Source organism: Nanorana parkeri, unplaced genomic scaffold, assembly GCF_000935625.1.
Source record: "Nanorana parkeri isolate BGI_ZX_2015 unplaced genomic scaffold, ASM93562v1 scaffold226, whole genome shotgun sequence".
In the NCBI taxonomy this organism is placed as follows: domain Eukaryota; kingdom Metazoa; phylum Chordata; class Amphibia; order Anura; family Dicroglossidae; genus Nanorana; species Nanorana parkeri.
Window position 1 is genome coordinate 112,583 of NW_017306494.1, and position 23,699 is coordinate 136,281.

General features: G+C 42.7%; 1 protein-coding gene across 1 annotated transcript; it reads right to left on the reverse strand.

The window, feature by feature from the left end:
* Positions 1-4,882: 4,882 nt before the first annotated feature.
* POP1 (POP1 homolog, ribonuclease P/MRP subunit) lies at positions 4,883-23,544 on the reverse strand. The gene is made up of 16 exons (XM_018556158.1): positions 23,453-23,544; positions 21,502-21,653; positions 21,321-21,437; positions 19,793-19,968; positions 19,458-19,706; positions 16,889-16,976; positions 15,663-15,850; positions 13,640-13,893; positions 13,061-13,154; positions 12,837-12,942; positions 11,070-11,189; positions 9,643-9,758; positions 8,234-8,425; positions 8,004-8,158; positions 6,940-7,245; positions 4,883-5,561 (listed from the first exon to the last, which is right to left on the reverse strand). The coding sequence occupies exons 2-16, from the start codon at positions 21,638-21,640 to the stop codon at positions 4,934-4,936; spliced, it is 2,928 nt and encodes a 975-aa protein (XP_018411660.1). The 5' UTR covers positions 21,641-21,653; positions 23,453-23,544; the 3' UTR covers positions 4,883-4,933.
* Between the last annotated feature and the right edge of the window lie 155 nt (positions 23,545-23,699).

Below are 23,699 nucleotides of genomic sequence, written 5' to 3' on the forward strand. Positions count from 1 at the left end.
CGTCATGTGTTTGTTATACGCCATAAACAATGCTACAGTTTATCCTGCCAATTATAACAAGAAAGCATTACATACTGCTCCCTCGTAATTGGGTGCATGGAACCAGCAACCAATCCCAAGAATCACATCCAGCAGAACATCACGCAACGCTAACACTGCATGACCCATTGAAGACACGACGGCAGCAATTTAGAGACGAGCTCGGATTTCATTGCCTCTCGAGCTGATGTGATTGCAGATGTTCCACCACATTTACCCTGCTGACCGGGTTCAACGTGACAGATCACCATGCTGCCGATCAATATGGGACTGGATTAAACACAGACGCAATGAGCAACCGCAGAAGCCTTTCCAAGATCACATGCAACTGATAGAGCGTCGTGAGCCGGCCCGAGGGCTACAAGCGACTAATTAAAAAATACAGGAAGCAGGAGATTGAATTATAAGATCCTCAGAGCATGTTGCCCCGGCTGTTTTCCACAAAGGGAGATTACGCTCCACTTCTGCAGTAATTCAATTCCGTTTTATACTTCAATCCTCCCTTCCCTTGATGTAGGAGCCAGCTCGTTTACTATAGCACAAATAGCCAGCGCTGGCCGATGACGTCAGCGTACTGTGCCTCATGTGTAATGCTGACCTATGGCGTCACTGCTAGCTCAACCTGAAACAATGTCAGCATATTGGCTTTTTAACAATACAGTTAAAGCAAAACTCCAGGCACACAAAAAAAATTACATTTAAATATATTCAATAGCCACAAAAGGTTTACATCCACTTTGTGTGCACCAAATGCCTTTGTAAGCACAGTTATTACTTTGTAAAAGTAGCAGTGACATGCTCACTATGCAGGGCCTGTGCAGAGAGCAGAGCTGTGGGAGGGACCGAGCAGCTCCACCCACTACAGGCTGCCTGCAGAAAACTGCAGGAGGGGGCGGAGACATGGCCAGTCACCCTGCACAAAGAGAAAACATGAGTCTCACGGAGCAACCTTTAAGTGGACCTTTACTGTGTGGGTGGAGGTTTTAGAGCTGAACTCCAGGCAAACTACTAAGTGATGAGTTTATCCATGTCACTCTGCTCTTGCCTCCTACCAGGATGTTCCTCGTTAGCACATGAGCACTGCCTTACAACTGGATGGCTCCTTGTGCAGTGCAGCCCACACCCGGGTGCCACCATTGGAAGGGTGACACCAAAATGACTATCAGTCACCCCCTATGAAAAGTCGGGCACTCGGTCACTAACCGAGAGCATGACAGTGTCCGGAGAGAGGAGGGGACCCGGCAGCATACCTCATACCGCCAGGTGAATGTTCCTTCCTCTCTGCTGGCGTCCATCACCAAGATGGCCACCGGCAGGCATCAATAAGATGACAGCGCACGGCAACGTCACGCACATGAGCGATGACGTCACGGTGTCACCCAGCCTCGGGACGCCCCTGAGAGACCAATTCCAAATCAAATTCCAGTACTTCCTCTGCTTGCAATATAGCGAATGCAGCTCTGTATTCATTATAGCATCATTAATCTGCAGCTTTCAAATGTGCCTGGAGTTTATTAAGTAATCCTAAAGCAAACAAATCTATCTAAATAACATGCACGGTGTGGTGGGCAGCTACGACAACCACTTCAAGTCTGAAGATTAATTAAAAGGTGAAGGTCCTCTCTACAGTCTCTCAGAACGAGTCCTCCAGGATTGGTAGATGACTATACTGCGTGCTGTTCCATACAAAAGATATAAAAATGACCCTGAGGCCTGACCAGAAGGTAATTCAAGACTTCAAAACATAGCTAGTAAATGATAAGATATCACCAACGTATTAGATGGTGTTCTAAAGAGGATAATGGATTGGGTAGAGTGAATTTAGATGACCAAAATGAAAAATGACAGGAGACAGACTATGGTCTAATGCTGCCATCTTGTGGTGGAAGTAACTAAGTGCAGTCTGCAATCAGCTTCATGTATTTTGTTTCCCCAAGTTTTAAACCAAACTAGAAAATTGCTTTTAATCCGGCTGAATCTCCTTGTATTCAATATGACCGCCATTGGAATGGCTGTGAATGTCAGCCAAAAAAAATTGTTTTGTTTAATTCAGCTCTACATGCTGATATGAAATCATTTTGCATTCATTAGTTAAACATATTTTGATTTTACTTACAATTACTGTTTTTCCACTCCCTGGTCCACTTGGGCATTAGTGATGCAGTTTGTGCCCACATGTTGCATCCTGGGAAGGTTACATCAGCAGAGCATTGCTGGGAAATCTCATCTGTAATCTCATGAGATCGCAGAGAAAGGAATTCTTCCCCCGCCCCCCCCTACACCAGGGGTAGTCAACCTGGACACTTATCTGTGGTGAATCTACAAATTCCATCATGCCTCTTGGAGTCATATTGGTGGCCGTCAGTCTTCCAATGCCTCATGGGATTTAAGGCTCCACAACAGCTGGGAGTACAGAGGCTGTCTACCCCTTGTATACACAAAACGTAATCAAGTGGCAAGAGGCTGCAGTCACACCCAGTAGCACTGTGAAAGGCTATTATAACAGATCAAATGTAAAGCAAAAAGAGGACTGACAAGTATAGCTAGCGGCATGATATTGGTAACACCCAGATTGTTTAGCCAGAGATACAAGCCATTAGAAAAATAGGACACACACTACATATGCAGAGTTGTAAGTACTTTACTATATACACAAAAAAAAAATTGAAGTGAATCATGCTGCTGTAAAATAATACAATTTCACAAATCTGGCATCTGAATGACATGTACAGGACGCTGCCATACAAGTACATTCTATAGAAAGAAAAAGATTACATTTCTTTAGCCAGCAGCATTGGAGATTTCAGCTTTACAACATTGTCTTTGTCATTTACAGTAACTTTACCACCACAGAGAGCCGCTTCCATGTGCTGAGGTGCTATAAGCATTTACAGGAAAGGTTACATGGCCATGAGGCTACAGGCTTCAACTGATTTGGTGAGCAATTGCATTATGATGACATTTGCTTTGCATTTCATGCCGGACAATAGACAGCTACAATTAGCTTTGTGCAAAACTGGACCAGAGCTCCTCAGAGCTGACCTACTTCCCATTGTGAGACTTTGATCTCTCTTTATAGCAGTTGTGGGCAAACTGTAGCCCCAGTCCTATAAGAAAATACCTCAATAGTGGATGTATTAGAAGCTTACTACAAATAAAACAGTATTTCCTTATTCATAGAAAAATATATATTATATATCCATCCATGTCACTCACCACTCACTGCTCTTAAATGTTCACTCAAATACAATTTAAGAGAACCGTTTATTTTATCTAATTTATTCATTTCCAGTCCCCCCTCCCCTCCCTTTGCAAATAGACAGACAGGATGGCCTGCACTCCACATAACTCAGATTACCATTATTAAAGTAGAACACTAATTATTGAAAGGGAAGGGGTTTATTATAAATTGTTGGATCTTTATTGGTGTGACTAACAGGAAGCCTTTCTTCAATCCAAGGTTTTTTTATAGGCTGTATCCTTGTTGAGCAACTCTCAAATTTAATTCACAGCCTTTCTTTCTGTCAGACTCTAGGGGAGGGTCGGTGTTCCATGAGTGTTTCAGAAAGCAATACAAATGTAAGCCCAAGACAAGCTGAGACCCCAGCTTAATCCTATATCATTTCAAAGTGGGGCAAATTGTTTCAATGGGGTCAAAGACCAAATTTTCTCTCTTTTTTGGTAGAGTGGGGAGGAGTTAAAGTGAAACTCAGGAGTTAAATCTTAAAAAATGCACTGAAGTACCTTACCCATCAACAAAAATGTATCTTCTTTGTGTATCACTCGGCTGTAGATCCTCAAATCATCTCTGAATTGGCACTGACACTGTCCTTCCTTCTGGAGGGTGGCTGCTTTTGTTCCCCATGGTCCCAGTGTGTGTTGTAGAGTAGTCACCACTCCAAGCTCGCTCCCATGATGGACTACAATCTCAGTACAAATTAGTAAACTAAACCTGAGATTGTAGTCCATCACAGGAGTGAGCTTGTTGAGGTGGCTACTTTACAACACACACAGGGACCATGGGGAACAAAAGTAGACACAGAAGAGAAGTCTCAACAGGGATGCAGTAGCTCTGCATAAAGTGGAGAAGGTGTTCTTACTGCGGAGACATCACTTCCTGTCACTAGGGCAGGAAGTGAGTGGAAATCTCTACAACAACATAGGAATACAACGTGACAGGGGCTTAACCCCTCCCGACTCGACCAAAAGAGAAACCATTTAGTTTTCCAATATTTAAATTTCTATGAGAATAGAATGGATATGGAGAGTCTGACCTCTCCCTGCATAAGGTTACAAAAAAAAAAAAGGCCCTTTTCTTCACAACCACTAGAAGCGCCCTGGTTTAGAAAAAACAGGGACTTCATTGCCCACCAGTCCTTTACACATGTGCCAGTGAAAAGGGCAGATATTTAGGCTGCCATTGTCCGATGACCCCTTTCTGAAAAGGTCAGTCACTGGTTCAAGCATGCAGCAAGTGAAGGGGAAAGTGAAAACTGAGCCACATCTGTTCTGGGTCAGTAACTCAAAGTATTGTAGCTACTGGATAGAAACAGCTGCTAGGCGTGTCGCATTTTAAGAAAACAACTGCAACTCCCAAATTTCTCTGATTTTAAGCTTCTTTAAGTAATAAAAGGGTCCATGCACTCAAAATTGAGCCAGAAACGAAGGAACACAAATAGAATCCAAAACAAATAGAAGTAGTCAGTGGGTAAGCCCCATCTGACTTCATTTATAAATACAAATATTTTATTTAGCATGATTTCTTTCATGACGACTTTCATTGATTAACTTTTGTATCAATTTTATATTGTCATAGCACATATTGGAAACACCTGGCTCCAATCGGTGCCTTAGATTCACTTCTATATGAAAGTTCAAGGATAGATTCTTATGTTTATGTATCAACGGTCAGCCTTGCAAATCTGTACTGGAGAGAGGAAGGGTTTCTAACTAGCACAATTCCAATCTTATCACTAGCTTGCTGTAACAAGTGGAACAGGCCTGTTAAACTAACAAATCCTAAGGCAACTCCACATCCTGCAGCCATGGAGAAGTCACCCTGCGTAACATAGCCAAGGAGGAGCCTACTGCAATGTGTGGTCACCTCCGGTATAGGAGTAGGCCACATTCCCAGTGTCAGTTGACCATCGCCCGAGCGATCCACATTGGTCTCCATGTTTTCAGAGCCACCACGCCTAGACTTGGATTTCTGCTTTCGCTGCTCCTTCTTCTGTTTTACTATTTTACGCTTAAAAGGGTCGCTGTGCTTGGGCTCCTGGGGGCCCGCAAACAACTTGTCTTTTTTCAGCTGGACAAGGTCTTCCTGAGATGGAATGCAAATCAGCGAATGGAGCTCTGGACTTCCCTTTGCCATCATAGACAGTCTGACCCACACCAATGACCTTGGCAAGTCTCTTAGAACAGGGTTCACCAGACTTGACAGTTCCAGAGATGGTGGGTGTCCGACTTTTCTTTCATGCAGATCAAAAAAGGCAGACAGCATTTTCAAAATCTTTTTGTTTCTGTAAAAGAAAAAAAAGTGAGAAAATATTGGTGATATTTTAATGATGGCAGGCTTTCCTTTATTTTTAACCATTATTGAATACTAAGGTGCATTTTTATAAAGTTGTCAATGTGACTTTTACCAAACATTTACCGGTGGTGAATCACCATCATTTAAAACATGCTCATACAGTCACAGTGAAGGTTTGGCAAGTGTCAGATTCGCTGCTTTATAAATATGCACCTAAAAAAGGTATCTTTCTAGCAGGTACCAAACGTAACAGGGGCTTTGTGTTCAAGCCAAGCTCCATTTCTGGTCACTGGTCTTTCTCGACTATATCTCTGCTTTAGCACAATGAGAGAGATATATAGAGAGAGAGAGATATATAGATAGAGAGAGAGAAATTTTTTTTTCACAGAGCTTCTTACAATACAGCACAAAAGACAAATTGTACGATGCATGGCAGTGTGCCAAAGGTACAAGCACAAAAAAGAGAATTAATGATACAAAAGTGTGCATGGTTTAAAGCAGAATTAAACCCTTCCATCTGCCAAGGTTGGTGCCACCTTAGTCTTTAGATGCGCAGCTGCCATGATGTTGCACATGACCAACTATGGCACCAGTTGAGAACACACTGGTAAATGACAGTTATGACCAGAGGAGCATGCCTTGTATGTCACATACACTATAAAAAAACAAAAACAGAAAAGGTCACAGTTTGGCTTATGCAAGATTCTGAACATATACCCAAATTAATTATTATAACTGTTCAGGCTTGCTTATGAAATATTTCTATTTTCTCCTATAGCATTAGTTTGTCTAGAATTAATGTATGGACAGAAGCCTCAGAGATGAGAGGCCCTCTGAAGATTGACCGTTTCTGACCTGGCCCATGCCTACACTAATGCAGAGAACACATGTAGTCTGCCAGCTCCATAACAGCATCACTCACAGCCCTGTAGTTCACATGCCTCCGTTATCTCATACCATCTTCCGTTGAATCAGGAAAGGGATGCTTGATCAAAATAAATTTTAGGACCTCTTCACAAAATACTTTAATCCAAAACAGCATATCAAGGAAGTTACCACTTCTTGTAAAGTCATAGTGCCTTTATATGGCTGAAAAATGGACTCTACCAGGATTCTTACCTTGCATATACAAAACTGATCAAATATTCTATTTGACATACCTTAACACAGAGAAATCCTGTACTTTTGGCCCAATATCCTCAGTGGGTTTTTGTTCAGTGCTCACAGTAGAACCAGATTCCATATCTGTATCTTTGGGATGATGTGGCTGCTCTTCAGTTCCATGGTCCATCTCCTGTGCAGATATGTCTAGCTCAACTCCATCTTTAGTTCCATGTTCTTTCGTTTTCTGTGCAGATATGTCTAGCTCTGCCCTGGCTTCAGTTTTATGGTCCATCTTCTGTACAGGTGCGTCTAGCTCTGCCCCAGCTTCAGTTCCATGGTCCATCTTCTGCAGAGATGTGTCTAGCTCTGCCCCAGCTTCTGATCCATGGTCCATCTTCTCTACTGATGTGTCTACCTTTTCCTCTGCTTCAGTTCTGCATTCCTCCTCCTTTCCAGATCCATCTGCTCCAGCACGTGTCTCCCACTCTCTGGTCAGCTGTTCCCAGGGGCACAGAAATGGTGCCAGAATTCCATGCTTGATAAAGTTTGTTCTCTTTGCAGGTGGGCGCCTTATGAAACAAGAAGAAAATAAGCTTTCAAATGTGTGATTGGTCAAGGTTCCAATGCTGTATACGTCGTTATAATTTTGTAAAACAAGAACTTTTTAGAATCAAGTGTGAAAAAGGACAAAATTAAAACCTTTTTAAAAAAAGGGACAACCCTTTACTTGATAACTCCTTTATAATGGCACAATTTGGCAAAGAGAGTTCATTTTGATGCCTGTATGAGACCAACTTTCATGACATAACAGCTGTGTTTACACGGATTAGGAAGACAGGCAACTCAGCATGTAATGGAAGATTTCCATTAGCTCTGACCCTGCTTCTTGATAGGTAGGGCTTTGAGGATTCTAGCCAATGAATGCCAATTGATAAATTCATCAAATGAATTATGGCAGAAGTGTGTGCATTGATCTTGAGAGGAGTTACAAGGCTCAATATAGTTCAAGAAGGATGAAACCATTTCTCCTTTCTGTTTATTGATGTGTTGGTTAAAAAAAATAAGACAGCAGGTTTTCTCCAGAAATATAGCATATATTTTTGGGCTGGCAGGGTTCAGAAAGAGACATAACACTGGGAAGTGTTAATGTACTGCAGGAGGTGTACTTTTTGATTAGACCTACAGTGGTTGAGTATATGCAAGCAGTATTCACATCGTGTGTCCCATTTGAAGGGTTTCTATCACTCGCCATTCCCAGGAATCCAACACATCATCTCTCATTGTGCTGATGTGCCCCCAGTGATAGTAGTGAGATAGTTCTACTTACTTGGTAAATTTTTCCACCAGCTTAGCCTCTTTCTCCAGTGCAGACTGAACCCCAGCCAGACTGTCAGGGAAGTCCCCAGGAACATGTGATGCGCCCATATACTGGAAGTGCTGCAATGCTTGCTGTAAACCTCCAACTCTGACACCTCGGTAAATCTGAGATTTCATTGTAAGTGATGTTGTTGCACAATAAACAGATTACAGGAGTTACAAAGGAATAAGAAAACATACCAGAGGGATCCAGAAAGCCATGCCCCAGCCTTTCGGTAGACAGATGTCCCAGCCACTGCCCCATCCTAGGCGGTCTCGGCCTGTGGCTTTTCCAGGGTGCTGAATTATTAGGATAGGAATCTTAGATTCCTTATTGCCAAGATCCAGCCGTGAACCAGGTACCAGAAGCTTACTCCTCAAACGGTTGATTTCCTGTAATACAGTTGATATATTGTCTATTATGGCCAGTGACTAAAATATTTTATAGGTCAGGTAAACATGTAATATTGCATATGAATTTTATATTTTCATACGCAGCCAGTAGTAGAGTTCCAAGCTGCTTTTTCCACATTTTCCCAAGTATCAATATCAGTTCTGTCAAAGCCATGACTCAATGACTGTCAATGATACACAATCTAAAAAGGAGACCACTGCTGCGGTGTTGCTTTCAAATAATGTTTTGTGAGTTGTGCATAGATGATACATTTATCCATACATTAATAAACTGTACATTATCCTGAAATATTGCATATTAATACTCGGCATTCTTCTTTTGAGCCGCAGGTGGTGCTTTAGGTTCCTTTACATGTTTTTAAAGACTTAAGGAGAACTATGAGGTGAGTGCTTTTCACTCACCTCATAGTTCTAGCCGACCTGTGACAATGAGACTGTCACAGGTCGGCTCAGTAGATCGGGAGGTGAGCGAACACATACCGGGTTCGCTCACATCTCGATCCTGTCACGGCTCTCTGCCGTGACACGGGGAGGGGCTGGATTCCCCTCTCCCCGCTCCGATCTGCCAGCGCTGACTGGCGGAACGGACGGGGGAGGGGGCGGGTACAGCTGGCTCTGCCTCTAGATAGGCAGAGCCAGCTGTCACACACACACTCAGCTGTCACTCACACACTCACTCACTGGGCGGATCCCGTTATCTACATCGGGATCCGCTCCGGCTGCGGCGTCTCAGTATACTGCGAGCTGTAGCTCGCGGTATACTGAGCCTAGGGTGATGGGAGGACGCTAGTTTGTGTCCTCCCGTTACCCTAAGGAGAACTATGGGGAACCCCATAGTTCTCCTTTAGTTTACTTATATAATGAAATGAATCTCTTAGGAAAGTTCAGATATGACAAGTCAGAAGACTATGTACACCTAGTATTTTTTATTAATGAATACATGAAGTGAAAAAAAAACACACACATACACACACATATTGGACCAAGCTGGACCAATGCAAGTATATATAAATTGAGTGGTGTTACTTGGATCTGCCCATCTGTCAGTCACTGGCATCAAAGCATTAATCATGATAGCAATGACACCGCGACATTCATTGGCAGAAAAGGGGAATGCTGCACGAAGACATTTCAGTTTATACAATTAAGAAGCAGTGTTTTTTACTACTTCATAAGGTTCCATTTGTGTTTGTCACCTGTTCTGATACTTTATTATCTGTTACTTGAAAGCGATTATCAGATGACCATATGAGACTTTGAGAGCACTCCGCTGGGACACCATCCACTGTCAGTGACTTCACCTTTCCTCCATCTGGAGAATCAAAAGAAAGCAGACATATCCGTCCATCAACAGACAACTCTGTGCACATACCCAGAATACAAAACAAGTATTAGACATTGCAGCAAACATTTTTTTTTTTATTCCCAAGCTTACACGTGGCCTAAATACAGTGCGTTATTAACTCATTTGATTGGGTTATATCCCAGTGTGTATATAAACATCTGCACACAAGTCCTATTAGAAGCGGACCATTGTGTTTACGCCACAGGACACCCATGAGTCACTATCCTAACGTGGGTCTCACAGATGGTCCAGTGTGGTCACTGGCCAAACTCTGGAGTGTTTTAATAGTCAGCAGCAATGTTCCTGGAGATTAAAGCATGGTGAGCGATTCAGAGGCTCACCACTCTGCAGCAAAACAATTTAGGTGAAGAACTTGCGAACAAACTCAAACATCCTTTGATTACGAAGTCTCACTTCTAAAGCAAAAATTTGAGGGGTCTATAAAATCCAGAATATTGCATTCATCTTATAGCCACTTAGGGTTTAAGCCAGGTGCACACAGAGCACATTTCAGCAGGAATTGGCCGAAATTCACTCGGTTGGTGGCTCTATTCCTTCAGCAGAAGTCGACCATTAGATCAACTTTTGCCAAAGGAACATGTTGGAAAATCAGCTGCAAGCTCTGTTCAGGTATTCAGACAGCAGCCGACAACCACTGTCAGAATACAATAGAAGCAGCAGGGAATTTGTCCATCCACAATGTTCAGCATGGATAGAGAAATATGTTATATATACGTATATACCCTAGTTTACTTTAATGCTGCTCCTTGGCTCAGCAACTCCAGAAAGTGACTAGAGACAACCAAGTAACTAGCATTTTAGCCAACATATTACTCTTGGTAAAGCTAAATCACATCACTTGCCCAATATATTTTCCATACCACTTGTTCCCATTCTTTTTTATTCTAGATTGTAAAGCCATAAAGGCATGACTTTCATTTGTTTTTGCTGTATATACATTTTATTGCATCGGTGTTATGAACCCTTATTACTCGCACTCTGCACAGTGCAACAACAAAATGATAAAAATCGCACACACCATTAATAATGATCATGAGTTGCAAAGATGGACAAGATGAATAGTTCAACATACATATGAAAGTCAGGTAATACTTTTCCAGTTGGCCATGCCAGGATTTGAACCTGGGTCATCTGTATGGCAAAACAGAGGCTCCCACTGAGCACAAGGCCAGCAATGGTTTGATCCTTCCACACACACACACACACTAGACATGTACACAATTCTATGTGCATACAGATAAAAGCCAGGGGATTCACCTTCATAATGCTGGAGATTTGGCAGAGATTTGGTCCTCTTCTTTGGTAAATTAATTCTTGGATCTCCAACAGTGAGACCCAAAATGGTTCCTGGTGGGACCTGTGCTGGCGAGGCTATTCCTGGAAATAAGCCATAAGCAAATAGGTTTAATAAATACGAATAGGCATGATACAGTCTACTGACATTACACACAATGCCATGAAAAGTAACTGAACTAGGGTTTCTGAAATTTGCCTTCTATGGCATTATCCAGCCTCCCCTTAAAACCACCACTGAATTCTAAAGTTATGAACAACTGTACTAATACAGAACAGCCTTTAGAGGGTCAGCACCTGGCAGAGATGTGTAAAACACAGTAGCAGCTAAACAGAATTATAATATATTTAAGCTGTGTATGTGCAGTTTTCCTGTCTGGATTTTTTTTTTCATGTGTACAGTCCCATTTTTGGACAGAGTAGGAAAGAATAAGAACCTCCGTCTAGTTTTAATTGCCGTGTCACCCTGGGTACACCTGTTCCAATCACAACGAAGAGTGGAATTGTATCCCCTTTGTAGCAATTTCAGGTAAAGGTTCTCTTCAGGACACGAGTACAAAAAAGGTACAGAAAAATGTATTCACTTTAAAAAACTATGGGGGTCAGGGCTTTTCCCCATAGTTCTCCTTAGGGTAACGGGAGGACACAAACTAGCGTCCTCCCGTCACCCTAGGCTCAGTATACCGCAAGCTGCAGGTCGCGGTATACGGAGATGCCGCAGCTGAAGCGGATCCCGACAATTATGTCTGGATCCGCCCAGCTGCGTGACTGACAGCTGGCTCTGCCTATCTAGAGGCAGAGCCAGCTGTACCCGCCCCTCCCCCATCCGTTCCGCCAGTCAGCGCTGGGTGGATCGGAGCGGGAATCCAGTCAGAGCCGTGACAGGTTTGAGAGGTGAGCGAACGCCGGTATGTGTTCGCTCCCCTCCCGATCTACTGAGCCGACCTGTGACAGTCTCATTGTCACAGGTCGGCTAGAACTATGAGGCGATTCAAAAGCACTCACCTCATAGTTCTCCTTTAAATGTTTTCTAGAAGTACAGGATTTAGCCAACTGAGCAGTCAGCAGCAGAATGCCAGAATAAATATTAGACTCTTAGCAGTCAGCTGTGCCCCTCAAGAAACCTGTGCTGACCATCGGTCATCAAGATACTCCGATTTAAATATTTTCTGACCCAAAAAAATTGCAGATCAGGAGTTCTGACTTCACCAGCTTCTATTGGTGGCATGCCTGTACCTGGTCAGGGACTTAAAATACTGAAGTCAGAATCAGCATGACACCCAAGTAACAAATATTTTCAGAAGGAGCTGAGCAATGGTTGTAATTGTCTTATTTTTCACATGTGTAGGCAATGTACATTTAAGAAATTAAATATCAGCCTTGGCCTAAAGGCTGATGATACAAGGTGATATTGTGCCCAGATCAATAACACTAAAGTATTTACAGATTCTAAACACGCAATAAAAGCACTTTAAAACAAGCTCACATTCACCTCTGTATATACAAGTTCACAACATAGGAACTGTGTTTTTTTAGTGTCGTTGCTGTAGATTTTGAGGATCTTAGAGAACTAATAACTTCAAATAAAAAACAGCTAGAGAGGTGATGGATGACTTGGTTTAAAGCTCTTTTATTGCTAGTTAGGAATATGTAAAATCGATTAAAATGTTCATAGTCTGAGCACAGGTACCTTTTTATTTAGAACTATAGACCCCAGCACCCAGGGTGTACCTTGCAGTAAGTGGAAGAAGGAGCTCTGTTGGTCATGAAGGAGATTATTATCTGAATTCTGACAGTAGTCTTCCCACCAACAGTGGGGTCCTCTATCTTCACTTTTCTGTGGGCAAGAATGGAGATGTTTTAAGAGTGAAGAGGTATCCTTCCCAGGAGGAGTCATTGGCATCAACAAGCTTTAAGAAGGTAGTAGCCAATATCATATTATGGTAAATTCTTACTTTATGCATAGGGGCTGGGTGCAGAGCATCACTGAGTACACACTGAGAAAGGGGGCCAACAAGACGATACCGTACAATTTCCATAGTCAGGTCCCTGTAGAAGGAAAGCAAGAAAAAAAAAAAAAAAACTGCAGTAAATCCAAGGCTGGCTGTTACACGTTGGTTCTGCAAACAAATCACACAACACAAAGCTCGTACATTTAAATGTTATTAGTGTTAAATGTTGGATCAGTTTCTACTGCGTAATGAAACTTATCAGATTCGGCATTAGAGCATTAGATCAGCCAACTTCATACGACTCTTTCCAGTATAAAAGTCCATCCCACAGAAATTACATGGTGGACTTCATTTCCAGTTAGCATAGTACATCAAATCACACTTCAGTTCTAGGAGGAAACAATTGCTGTCTGCGGCTACTTACTAAAGTCCCTTCAGACATTCAGAAACTTGCAGACCTGCTCTTTTAAAAAGGCACTGTAACCCTGCTAATAAACCAGACATGGGACTGGGGAGGAAGACACATTGCATACCAAAGCCATAATGTCCAATAGTCAAAGGACACATCTGGACAATACATACCGAATTGTGATGGATGTATGTGTGGATGTCCACTGGTACGGGTCAGGAGAGTCTCTTGTTCCATCACCAATTATCTTTTTCACTGGCACAGCCTTCTCCCCTTCTTTATCCCGCACCTTCCTCTTCCTGCCTGCTGTTTTCACAGTTGCTGGTTTCCCCTCCCCGGGAGGATCAGCTGGCAGTGCTGGAGTGCATATGGTATTATCTGGTCTCTCCTCACATACACACACAAGTCTTAGTTCCTTCAATATGTCCTGATAGAAAAAAAACAAAACACACAATTGGTGACTGTAAAATAATAGTGGTGCTAAAAGCAACTTCAGCCTATTGAGCCCTTTCATAAATACCAGCGTTCCAAACAATAGAAAATGGCCATTAACAGCCATACCGGACAATATAAAATCTCCCTTTACAGCTCAGACTGTACAAAAGTATAAGACGCGTGAACACACGTTGTGGCCTACTATATCCTTGTTGGTTACTAATCCTCTAACACTTCCTTTTCCATTGACAGCAAAATTTAGTTTACCAATTTGTTTACCTTATTTTTTCACCTTGTGTAGTCAGGGCTCTGCCCCTACTGCACATCTGCTTCCATTGTGCCCAGCATTTGTATGTACTTTTATTGTGTTTCTGTATGACATGCTACTAACTGCAAAACTTTGTACATGCCGAGGACCTGTTTTAACTGGCTTAAGCTATTGTGGTTGGAAAAATGCGTGCGATTTTCAACTGCATTCAGCTTCCATTTGAAATCAATTTGGAGGAACTTCGGAGATCATTTAAAGCTCCATCATTAGGTGCATGTGACCTGCAGCTGATCTCCTTCTGACCTCCTAGGCTGCATTTGTGTTCTCCTTGATTTGTATGAGGAGAGATGCAGTTCTGAAGAAAACAAAAGCCCATCAACACAGATCCTAAAAGGGAAGTGATCGAGGTATTTCCAAACCGATAATGAAAAAGAAAAGAAAAAAAAAAGGATACAGAGGAAAGGTCCATATAACTTGAAGTGGAACTAAATTCTGCATATGGTGGGTGGATTTTTACCATAATGTACTCCCTAGCCCATGATCCTGTTGCTGCTCCATACAACACCACCGCCATGTCCTTAGTCTCTTCTTGAGGTTCCACAGCGCCCTTCAGCCACTGATATGTGCAATGGAGTTAAATCATCCATGCCACCCAGGGGAGAAGACTTTCTAGACTCCTAGGGGGTGATTTACTAACCTAAACACACGCACGCACTAGGTGCGTGTGATTTTTACACAGCAAAACTTATTTATCAACCAAAAAGTCTCTAAAAGCATATTTCCACTAATGCCATATATGGAAAAATCATGCACATGATGCATATATAATGCTGCTTCACAGTTTAGACAAAAATGGTTAGCTCATGCATTTACATTCCTGCATTCATCAACGCAAGCAACACAACATAGAGCTAATTTACACAACATCACCTTGCAATTCATGCTTGGCTTTGCACAACACACCTGCTGGGTGTGTACACACTACAAAGGTGTTTAGATTCCACCCATAGATCATGCTGGGAGGGAACACACTACAGAGGTGTATACATGTTCGTGGTGTGTTTATAAGGTTAGTAAATCAACCCCCTAGACTCTCTAGTTGATTTAAGCATGTGTAAACCACTGGACTGAAAGTAAAAAGGAGCACAAACTGTTTTTTGACCAGGTTGTTACTTCTTTAGAGCACAGAGTCTGTCAGCAGCTGCTTTAACCAGCTTAACTTACAGCAAATGCTGACAGACTGTTTGAACGAGCAACCTGGTCCAGTATTTACTACTGCCCTTCAAGCCATAATGAAGGTGGCCCTCAATAACCCAAAGCTGCATTCGCTTTGCAAATAAGTACTTAATTTCTACTTGGAAAAAATCTGTACAATTCAATTTTGATGTGGATCATCACTATAAAAACCTAGCAGCTTCTAACCATTCTCCAGCTTATTCAACACGAATGTTGGCTAGATTTCAGTTAATATAAGGCTAAAATTAAACATTTACCTTTTTCAGAGTAGGATGCATCCATATCCACAACTGCCGTATCTCGCACGAGGACTCTGGGATAGATTTGGGTTTCCAGATAAAGTTAATAGGCCCCAAAGCTCCAGCAGGGTATTTATCAGCTTTATATAGCACCAGGGAGCCCTGCCTCCTCCCAGAAAGACAAGGCACAGCGGCAAAGGTTGGACCTGGAGCAAACAGAAAACCTAACATTAGAGCATAATCATAACTGCTAACAAATGGGAACCAATGATATTCTGGAGAGAAGCATTTGTCTCCTATTGCACATTTTGCAGTTTTATTTCTTAGCTTTGGAAATTGCAGATTATTGTACATAACCACCCCCCCCCTCCACTACATTTGCACAGGGTTTCAAATTTGAAACCAAAATTGCATGATCGCCCAACACACACTAAATAATAATGCTTAAAGTGAACCTGTCATTTCTGCAGTGTAAGTGAAGTGCAAGCTTCTTGTGCTGTCCACTGGTACCAGTGTGCCTGCAGATCACGCTGCAACCTGGGCCCCAGCCAACACAAAACCTCACCTGCCAGTGGGAGATTGTTAAATGCACCTTGAATTGTAAACAGGCATTAACATGTTAAAGTATGCCATTTATGTAGTTCAATTGTCTTGACTTCAATGGCTACTGAGCAGTTGCAGGTCACCGATTCAGAGTACTAAATCCCAAAGACCAGCATGACTGCCAGACAACTGTCATTTTAACAAGGAGGTCAGCAATAGCAAGATCCTTTTGCCCTTCAGTACAGGGTTCATTTAAAAAGCTAAAATGGAACCTGTAATGACAGAATATGCCATAGTGGACTTCCTTTGAATGTTCCAGGGCGGTGATCCAGATTTTTGTTTCACCACTTCACTAGCCTGGAACATTGACATGCTGAACAAGCACCCAGACACCTTCAGTTCCGCCAAGCAGTGAGGGATCAATAGTGGCCTTGGAGCCTGCACCTCCCTAAACCAAAATCAGTGATGATGGATGTCATATTCCTATCCTGACAGATTATGTTGAATGTTAAGGGGATAATAAGATAAAAAGCACAAGGTGGTCACTTCCAGTGTACACACAATGTTAATCATAATGAATATGTGTAGAGTTTAGTCCTAGTCTTTACACATTTTAAAAAAGGTCAGCAATGCCATTTTTTTTTTTTATTTTTTTTTTACACAGACTAACTGCGATCAGTCCATCAGCCATCTGGTTTTACCCGTTTCTATGCTGCAAAGCCTTGACAAGGCCTTCAGTAGATCTTCCTCTTTGCCCATTACTTCCACACAGCAGAGATAAGATAAGTCCTAGGGAAAGAAAGGTCAAAACTTCAGCCTTTTCAAAAAAGTTATAGAAGACATACATGTGCAAAATCATCTTAAGGTAGAAAAAGTGTTATCAATGTCTTCTAATGTACTAGAAGCCTCAAAGCAACAAAAAGCCATGTCAGCTTTAAACTAGTGTAATCAGATTAGATCAAAATGGTAAGAAAAAAAGTCAAAACTATGTTATTCGGCAACATGAGCAATAATAATTCAACTGCCACCTAGTCTAATACTAGAGAGTTTATCATAGGTAGGAATTCATCAGCAAAACCTTTTCCATGTATCATTTAAATTAAACCTGACCCCAACCTTAAAAATGTGCCTTAGGATGAAGTCTCAGAAGTGCAAACACCTTAGCACACTCTTAAATACCAGTTATTAGAAGCTACAGACAACAAACAGGTACCCGATGTGTAATGCAGGCTTTTTTACTGTTAGATTTTAAGCAGAATGCCCAACAAAAATAGCCAAATAAGTAAATTAAAATCCCATTTAAATATGTGTAACGTTCTAAATACAGGAACAGAATTGCAGCCGTTTGAGTCAAGCAGTATTGCCTGAAAACATGAGTGCGCGCCTTTTTGGGTCTGGTTCGTAGTACTATATGTACATTACAGGAAGTTGGTTCTGCAGACGAGGGGTGCCCGCCTGTTCTTCTGGGTCACTGAGATTTTTACTGCTGTCTGTATCCTCATTAGAACGATTTAATCTCACTTCCTGTACTTGAGACAACAGAAAGTGAAAGGAAATCTATCCCTGGGAAGGGAAATTCACTCCTGTAAGAGTTATGGGAAACAGCTGTCTCCACTGAAACTTTAAATCACCAATCCTTGTTTCCACGACAACCCAAAATTTTCAAAATCCAATTGTCACAGGGACAGAAAGTGAGAAGAAATATGAACAGGGGCACTCACAGCAAGATAAACTTTACAGGGGGGTTAACCTTTTCCTATGCTATCCAAAACAAACAAAAAAATTTACCTTACAAATTCAACAGGAAGGGAAATTCACTCCTGTAAGAGTTATGGGAAACAGCTGTCTCCACTGAAACTTTAAATCACCAATCCTTGTTTCCACGACAACCCAAAATTTTCAAAATCCAATTGTCACAGGGACAGAAAGTGAGAAGAAATATGAACAGGGGCACTCACAGCAAGATAAACTTTACAGGGGGGTTAACCTTTTCCTATGCTATCCAAAACAAAAAATAAAAACAAAAAAATTTACCTTACAAATTCAACTTAAAAAAGGAGAACTATGAGGTGAGTGCTTTTCACTCGCCTCATAGTTCTAGCCGACCTGTGAAAATGAGACTGTCACAGGTCGGCTCAGTAGATCGGGAGGTGAGCGAACACATACCGGCGTTCGCTCACCTCTCGATCCTGTCACGGCTCTGTGCCGTGACAGGGGGGAGGGGCTGGATTCGCCTCTCCCCGCTCCGATCTGCCAGCGCTGACTGGCGGAACGGACAGGGGAGCGGGTACAGCTGGCTCTGCCTCTAGATAGACAGAGCCAGCTGTCAGTCACGCAGCTGGGCGGATCCCGGCACAATTGTCGGGATCCGCTTCAGCTGCGGCGTCTCAGCAGCACGCGGTATACTGCGGCGTCTCCGTCTTGCGGTATACTGAGCCTAGGGTGACGGGAGGACGCTAGTTTGTGTCCTCCCGTTACCCTGAGAACTATGGGGAAAAGCCTTAACTCCATTGTTCTCCTTTAAGAACAAACCTACAGTCCCTATCTTGTTTGTAACCTGGGGACTGCCTGTATTTATCAGCAAGAACTTTTCCATGCATCAGTGTATGTATTGCTTCCAGTATGAAGGAATAACAACAAGAAATAAAGGAGATTCACGTTAGTAAACCAGGAAATTAGGGTTTTTTTTCTGAACTTCTGAAGATGCAAGTGGACTGGCTGTAATACAGGTCCACTAGCTTTATAAAAAGCAGCCAGTTTACATGATAACGAGTCTCAACCTCAGGAATTAAACATAGCAAACCCTTCTGTGATATGCAAGAAGCAAGAGTCGGGAGGGTAAGTCTGCTGGTTGGGGTAATTTTAATAAGCATGACACTTGCAGCTTCACACAGCTGTCTGGGAGAAGGGGGGGGGGACCACACCCCCCCAAAAAAAAACAAAAAAACCACACCAATCTCAAGCAATACAATCTACTAGGATTAAGCAGATATAAATACAATCGTGTGCTGTATTAACTATTTTTGTGTGTGCAATTGTATTTATATATACCCAAGTAAACGAGTTCTGTTGCATGGGTCAGTGCACTTTGTTTCTTCTCTCCTCCCGCTAACTTTATTACAGAGTCACTGACTGGAACCATCATTCAGATAAAGTCAAGATAAAAACAACAACACATTTGTTTCAGTCAGTGATTTGATGTAGTGAAGGCAAAGGGTAAGCAGCATGACAGTCGAGCAGATGGCATATTAAGTAGAGGTGAGGAATGGCATGCAGAAGGCAATGATTGGACATGGCTCGGTAACAGGCCCTGTAGCTTTTCATTGTAGGCCGATCTGCTAAGCAGTAACCCCATTTCTTCACCATGTGGAAGCGCTTTGTGAACCAAATGTGAGTTTCCAGCCAGATGTTCTTCCTTTGTCTGCGATTAAACTCCAACTGAAGGTTCCCATGGCGTCTCCGAGCTTTGCGACACTTGCTTTTAGACTGTTCTTTCTTCTGGTGCACAGATTTCTCCATCTGCGGAATATAGAGACAGTATTCCCCAAGGCATTGTACAACAATTGCGTCAAAAGGAGGGAGCACATGACCCACTCAACACATACCTCTCTTTTAGCCATTTCCCGCAGCCTTCTAGGTAATCGCTTAACGTCATGTCCCATGGCACGTCTCCGCATGTGTCGGGGAAGAGATTGGAACACCAAGGAGTTGGAGGATTTCTGAGACACTGCCTTCACCATGGCATTTATTTCTGCTGCTCTGGCCTGAGCAAACATTGTTGCTGGAATACAAAGCAAATCAATAAAATAGATGCAGATACACACAAACTTATTTCAGAACAGCCAATAGAGGTTTGACTATTTGTATGCAGGTTATATACACAATATCACACACCCGAATTCACAGCCTTGTTGGCCTTAATAAACACATGTAGCTTATCAATATACTGCCATCACCTGCTTATGTGGATTCCATATGGTGTAGGGTGAATGCAGCTTGGCTGTAGCAGTTCATATAGGTCAATGAAACCTAGAGGGTGCATTTCTATAAGTGCAAATAAATGCAACAGAGGTCCACACTCCCAACAATTGCTCAAAACTTTTAAAAAACAACAAAAAACAAAAACCAGCAGCCAATTACATAGAAAGAATTTCCAAATGTCTACACCATGTACAATTATTTTCCAAATGGCTCTGATCGTTCCCTTCTCTCCATCTATCTTCTGTCTGTTGGGAAGTTCACATTAGCATAGTGATTGGGGAGCAGTGTCGCCTGGGGATCCCCCCCTTCCATATCCTCAGCTTACCTTTCCCATCTAATTCTCCATTACCGACCTGTTTTGATTGTACCATCTACCTCATACAACATATATTATATGCAGCCGGTAAAAAGACCTCAATAAAACCCTACCGAAACAGAATTAAACACTGCAGACCATGGATTACAATGGAGATGCAAGGGGCCAAGGCTGCAACTTCAGTTTCAAAAGGGAAATCAATTTGGATTTTTAAAAGTGGAAAAAAATATAGTTTCCTGCAAAATCAAGCTAATAATAGTCACCTGTCCCGCTACCCACCATGCTGAACTCCGCTGCAATAAATGATGCTTGCTGAAAAATCCAGAATAGCCACCATACTTCTATGTGTGTCAGATGTTTGCTTGCCAGCTGAGCAGTAGTAGTTTCTACCACCAGCCTCTATGTCATTACAGAACACAGTATTGAGGTAGCGGCTAGTGGAGGAAGTGGACCTGTCCGATCATGTGACAACAAGATAACAGAAAGTCTGCTAGTGCATGCAGGGATACGTAGGCAGGAGAAAACTAGCCCATGGAAAACCAAAATGACGACTTTTACAAAAAAAAAAGAGACACAGACCATAAACAACAAATGAAAGCTAAAACTATATAAAACTACTACAATGCTTGCAGAAATGCAGGTAAACAGACTTTGTCCATAATTACAGAAGTGAAAGTGGAATTACCCTTAAGGCAGCTGTTGGATTTATCCCATAACTGAAGGAAGACAAACTGCAGTAAGGAATAAAGATTTGCAGCAACATGATGGATGACAGTGACAAAAGATCCTATTCTAAGTCATGAGCCTGTCAATACTTATTTACAGTATACACTCACCTGTAATATATTTAGGGATCTGAGGTCCTTCATTGAAGTCCCCTCTTCCTCGGCCTCCTCCAGCGTGAGCCCCCTGTGATTGGTATGGACCTCTCTGCTGCTGCCCAGAGGTACCACCTAAGAAATATGTATGAAATGTGACACATTTTCTGTCGTGATCTAACAAGGCATGGCATTTCACAGGTTCCATTATTACCTCTATGTGGCTGAAAAGCTCCTCGCCCAACACCCTGGGGTGTCCTGCCACCCTGATCAAGGCTCACATTGGAGGGCTGATTTCTCATCCGTCTGGCATGTTTTTTTTCTTTGGCTGTTGACATTGTGGATGAAATACTGAAATAGAAACAAACCGTAAGAGGAAGAATCTACATCGGCAACAGAAATAAAGGATAGTACATATGGCCTGTGAAATAATAACAATGCACATATTCAGTATGTATTTGTAAGGCTATGTATTATGAGGTGCACACGTCACTCATTTAGTTTTCATAAAACCACTTCAGGATAAGGGAATGGATAACTACAGCTGTATGCATCCGGACCTATGTCCCGAGCAATGACAACAATTTAGTCAATCAGCAAACACCTGCCAGCTTCTAATACGGGGTATAACCCAAATCTGCCAGATTGCATCTCATTGACAGCTCCACTTAACAGACACACGTCCCAACTGTCACAAGTGTATAAAAGTGGCAGAGAAAGGGTGAAGTAGTACATTACAAGCTCACCATGACTAGAACCAGAGACTGCAGAGTGAAATGAGAAGCAGCACAATAATGAGCCCTCTCCTATTACCATGCCTCTTGTTTGCTTATAAACTGTGTGCTCCCTGTGCTGCTTCTTCCTTATACACTTTAGCTGTGCTCTGCAGGGACTGTAAGAGGTCAAATTCAGGTACTTACATTTCTTGCAAATAATTAAAAAAAAAAAAAAAAACACGTTTAATGAATTATTACAGAGCAACATTAATTTGTGTCTTATATCTGTCTAGAGTTCAGCTTTGAACATAAAATGAATATCCTACACTTACTGTAAAAGAATCCAGGAAACAAAATGGAGTTGTAGTTCTCCCCTTAGCTGCAGCCTGATTTAGAGAGTGCACGCTCAAAATAATAATAGAGGATTCAATCGTTTCGGAGGGAGGAGTGATAATGAATACATTTGGATGTTTGACCTTTTAAAAATAGCTGCCACAATGGAAGGGTTCTGTAGTCATGGAGGAGGTTGGTCCCCTTCAGACCTATGTAATGTGCGTTTTACCGCAAGGGTAACAAAAGTCTGGGGGGGAATTGTTAGCTGATTTCTGGTCATTTCTAGTACTAACAAGCATGCTCTTCTCAAACACAAGGCATGGGAAGACCGGCACTGCCATAGGGGAGGGCATGGCATGTAACAATGTCAACCTACTGACAATATGGCCGTTTTGAGCCACCCTTTTAAAGAAAGCAGGCAGGGTTAGTGAGCCACCCTTTAATAGAAAGGGGGCAGGGTTAGCCATTCCTTCAATTAATTGGCTCTTGTAACTCAGCTGATCTGGGTTCTGGGCTCGCCGCCAATGCGCCGGATGCTCCCCCCCGGGCTCCCTGCCAATGCGCCGGATGCTCCCCCCCGGGCTCCCTGCCACTGCGCCAGATGCTCACCGCCACTGCGCCGCATGCTCACCCCCGGGCTCGCTGCCACTGCGCCAATGCTCACAGCCACTGCATCAATAATCACCTCTGTGCTCACTACCACTATGCCAATGCTCACTGCAACAATGCTCACCGCTGGGTTCGCTGATACTACACCAATACCCACTGGTCTCACAGTCACTGCACCAATACTCACCTCTGTGCTCTCCTACACTGCCCTGGCACACCCTTTTATATTCCCCCCCATTTTGCTTGTATGAACAAAAGTTGAAAGCAGAAAACTATTGTGTAGAAGACAAGTATATGAAAATATACAAGACAAAACATTCCAGGGAAATCTCTGCAAACCCTGAACACATCCTTCATCATCACAGACACAACAACCATGACTGGGGGCTTCTCGGTGGACTGGCCCGTATCGCTGCAAACTCTAATACTTCAGTATGGGCCCTGCAGACTGTCCTCTGTATCGTAAGCACTAGTTATAGAGACCCTCCATACCAGGCCTGTCAGCGCTGCTCCTCTTCTGTCACCCAGTACAACGCGGAAACCCTGAACCTCAGCCCGGATCTCTCATACACTCCACACGTGGGAGAGCCACCGTGAGTTCCACGCCTCACTCTAGAGCTGCGGGAGAAGAGCTGATTGGTGGACGAGGAAGCCTGATGACGTCAGGGGAAGGTTTTCCCAGATCGTGGCGCACAGTAGAGCCCTATACTGAGCATGCGCAGAGCCCATGTGCTGCCAG

Coding starts and splice junctions, on each gene's coding strand:
- POP1 (XM_018556158.1), bottom strand. CDS start 21,640: ATGTCAACAGCCAAAGAAAAAAAACATGCCAGACGGATGAGAAATCAG. Junction 15,851..16,888: donor GCTTTGCAGCATAGAAACGG/GTAAAACCAGAT, acceptor TGTTTGCTCCAG/GTCCAACCTTTGCCGCTGTG. Junction 8,426..9,642: donor ATAATAAAGTATCAGAACAG/GTGACAAACACA, acceptor ACTGTATTACAG/GAAATCAACCGTTTGAGGAG.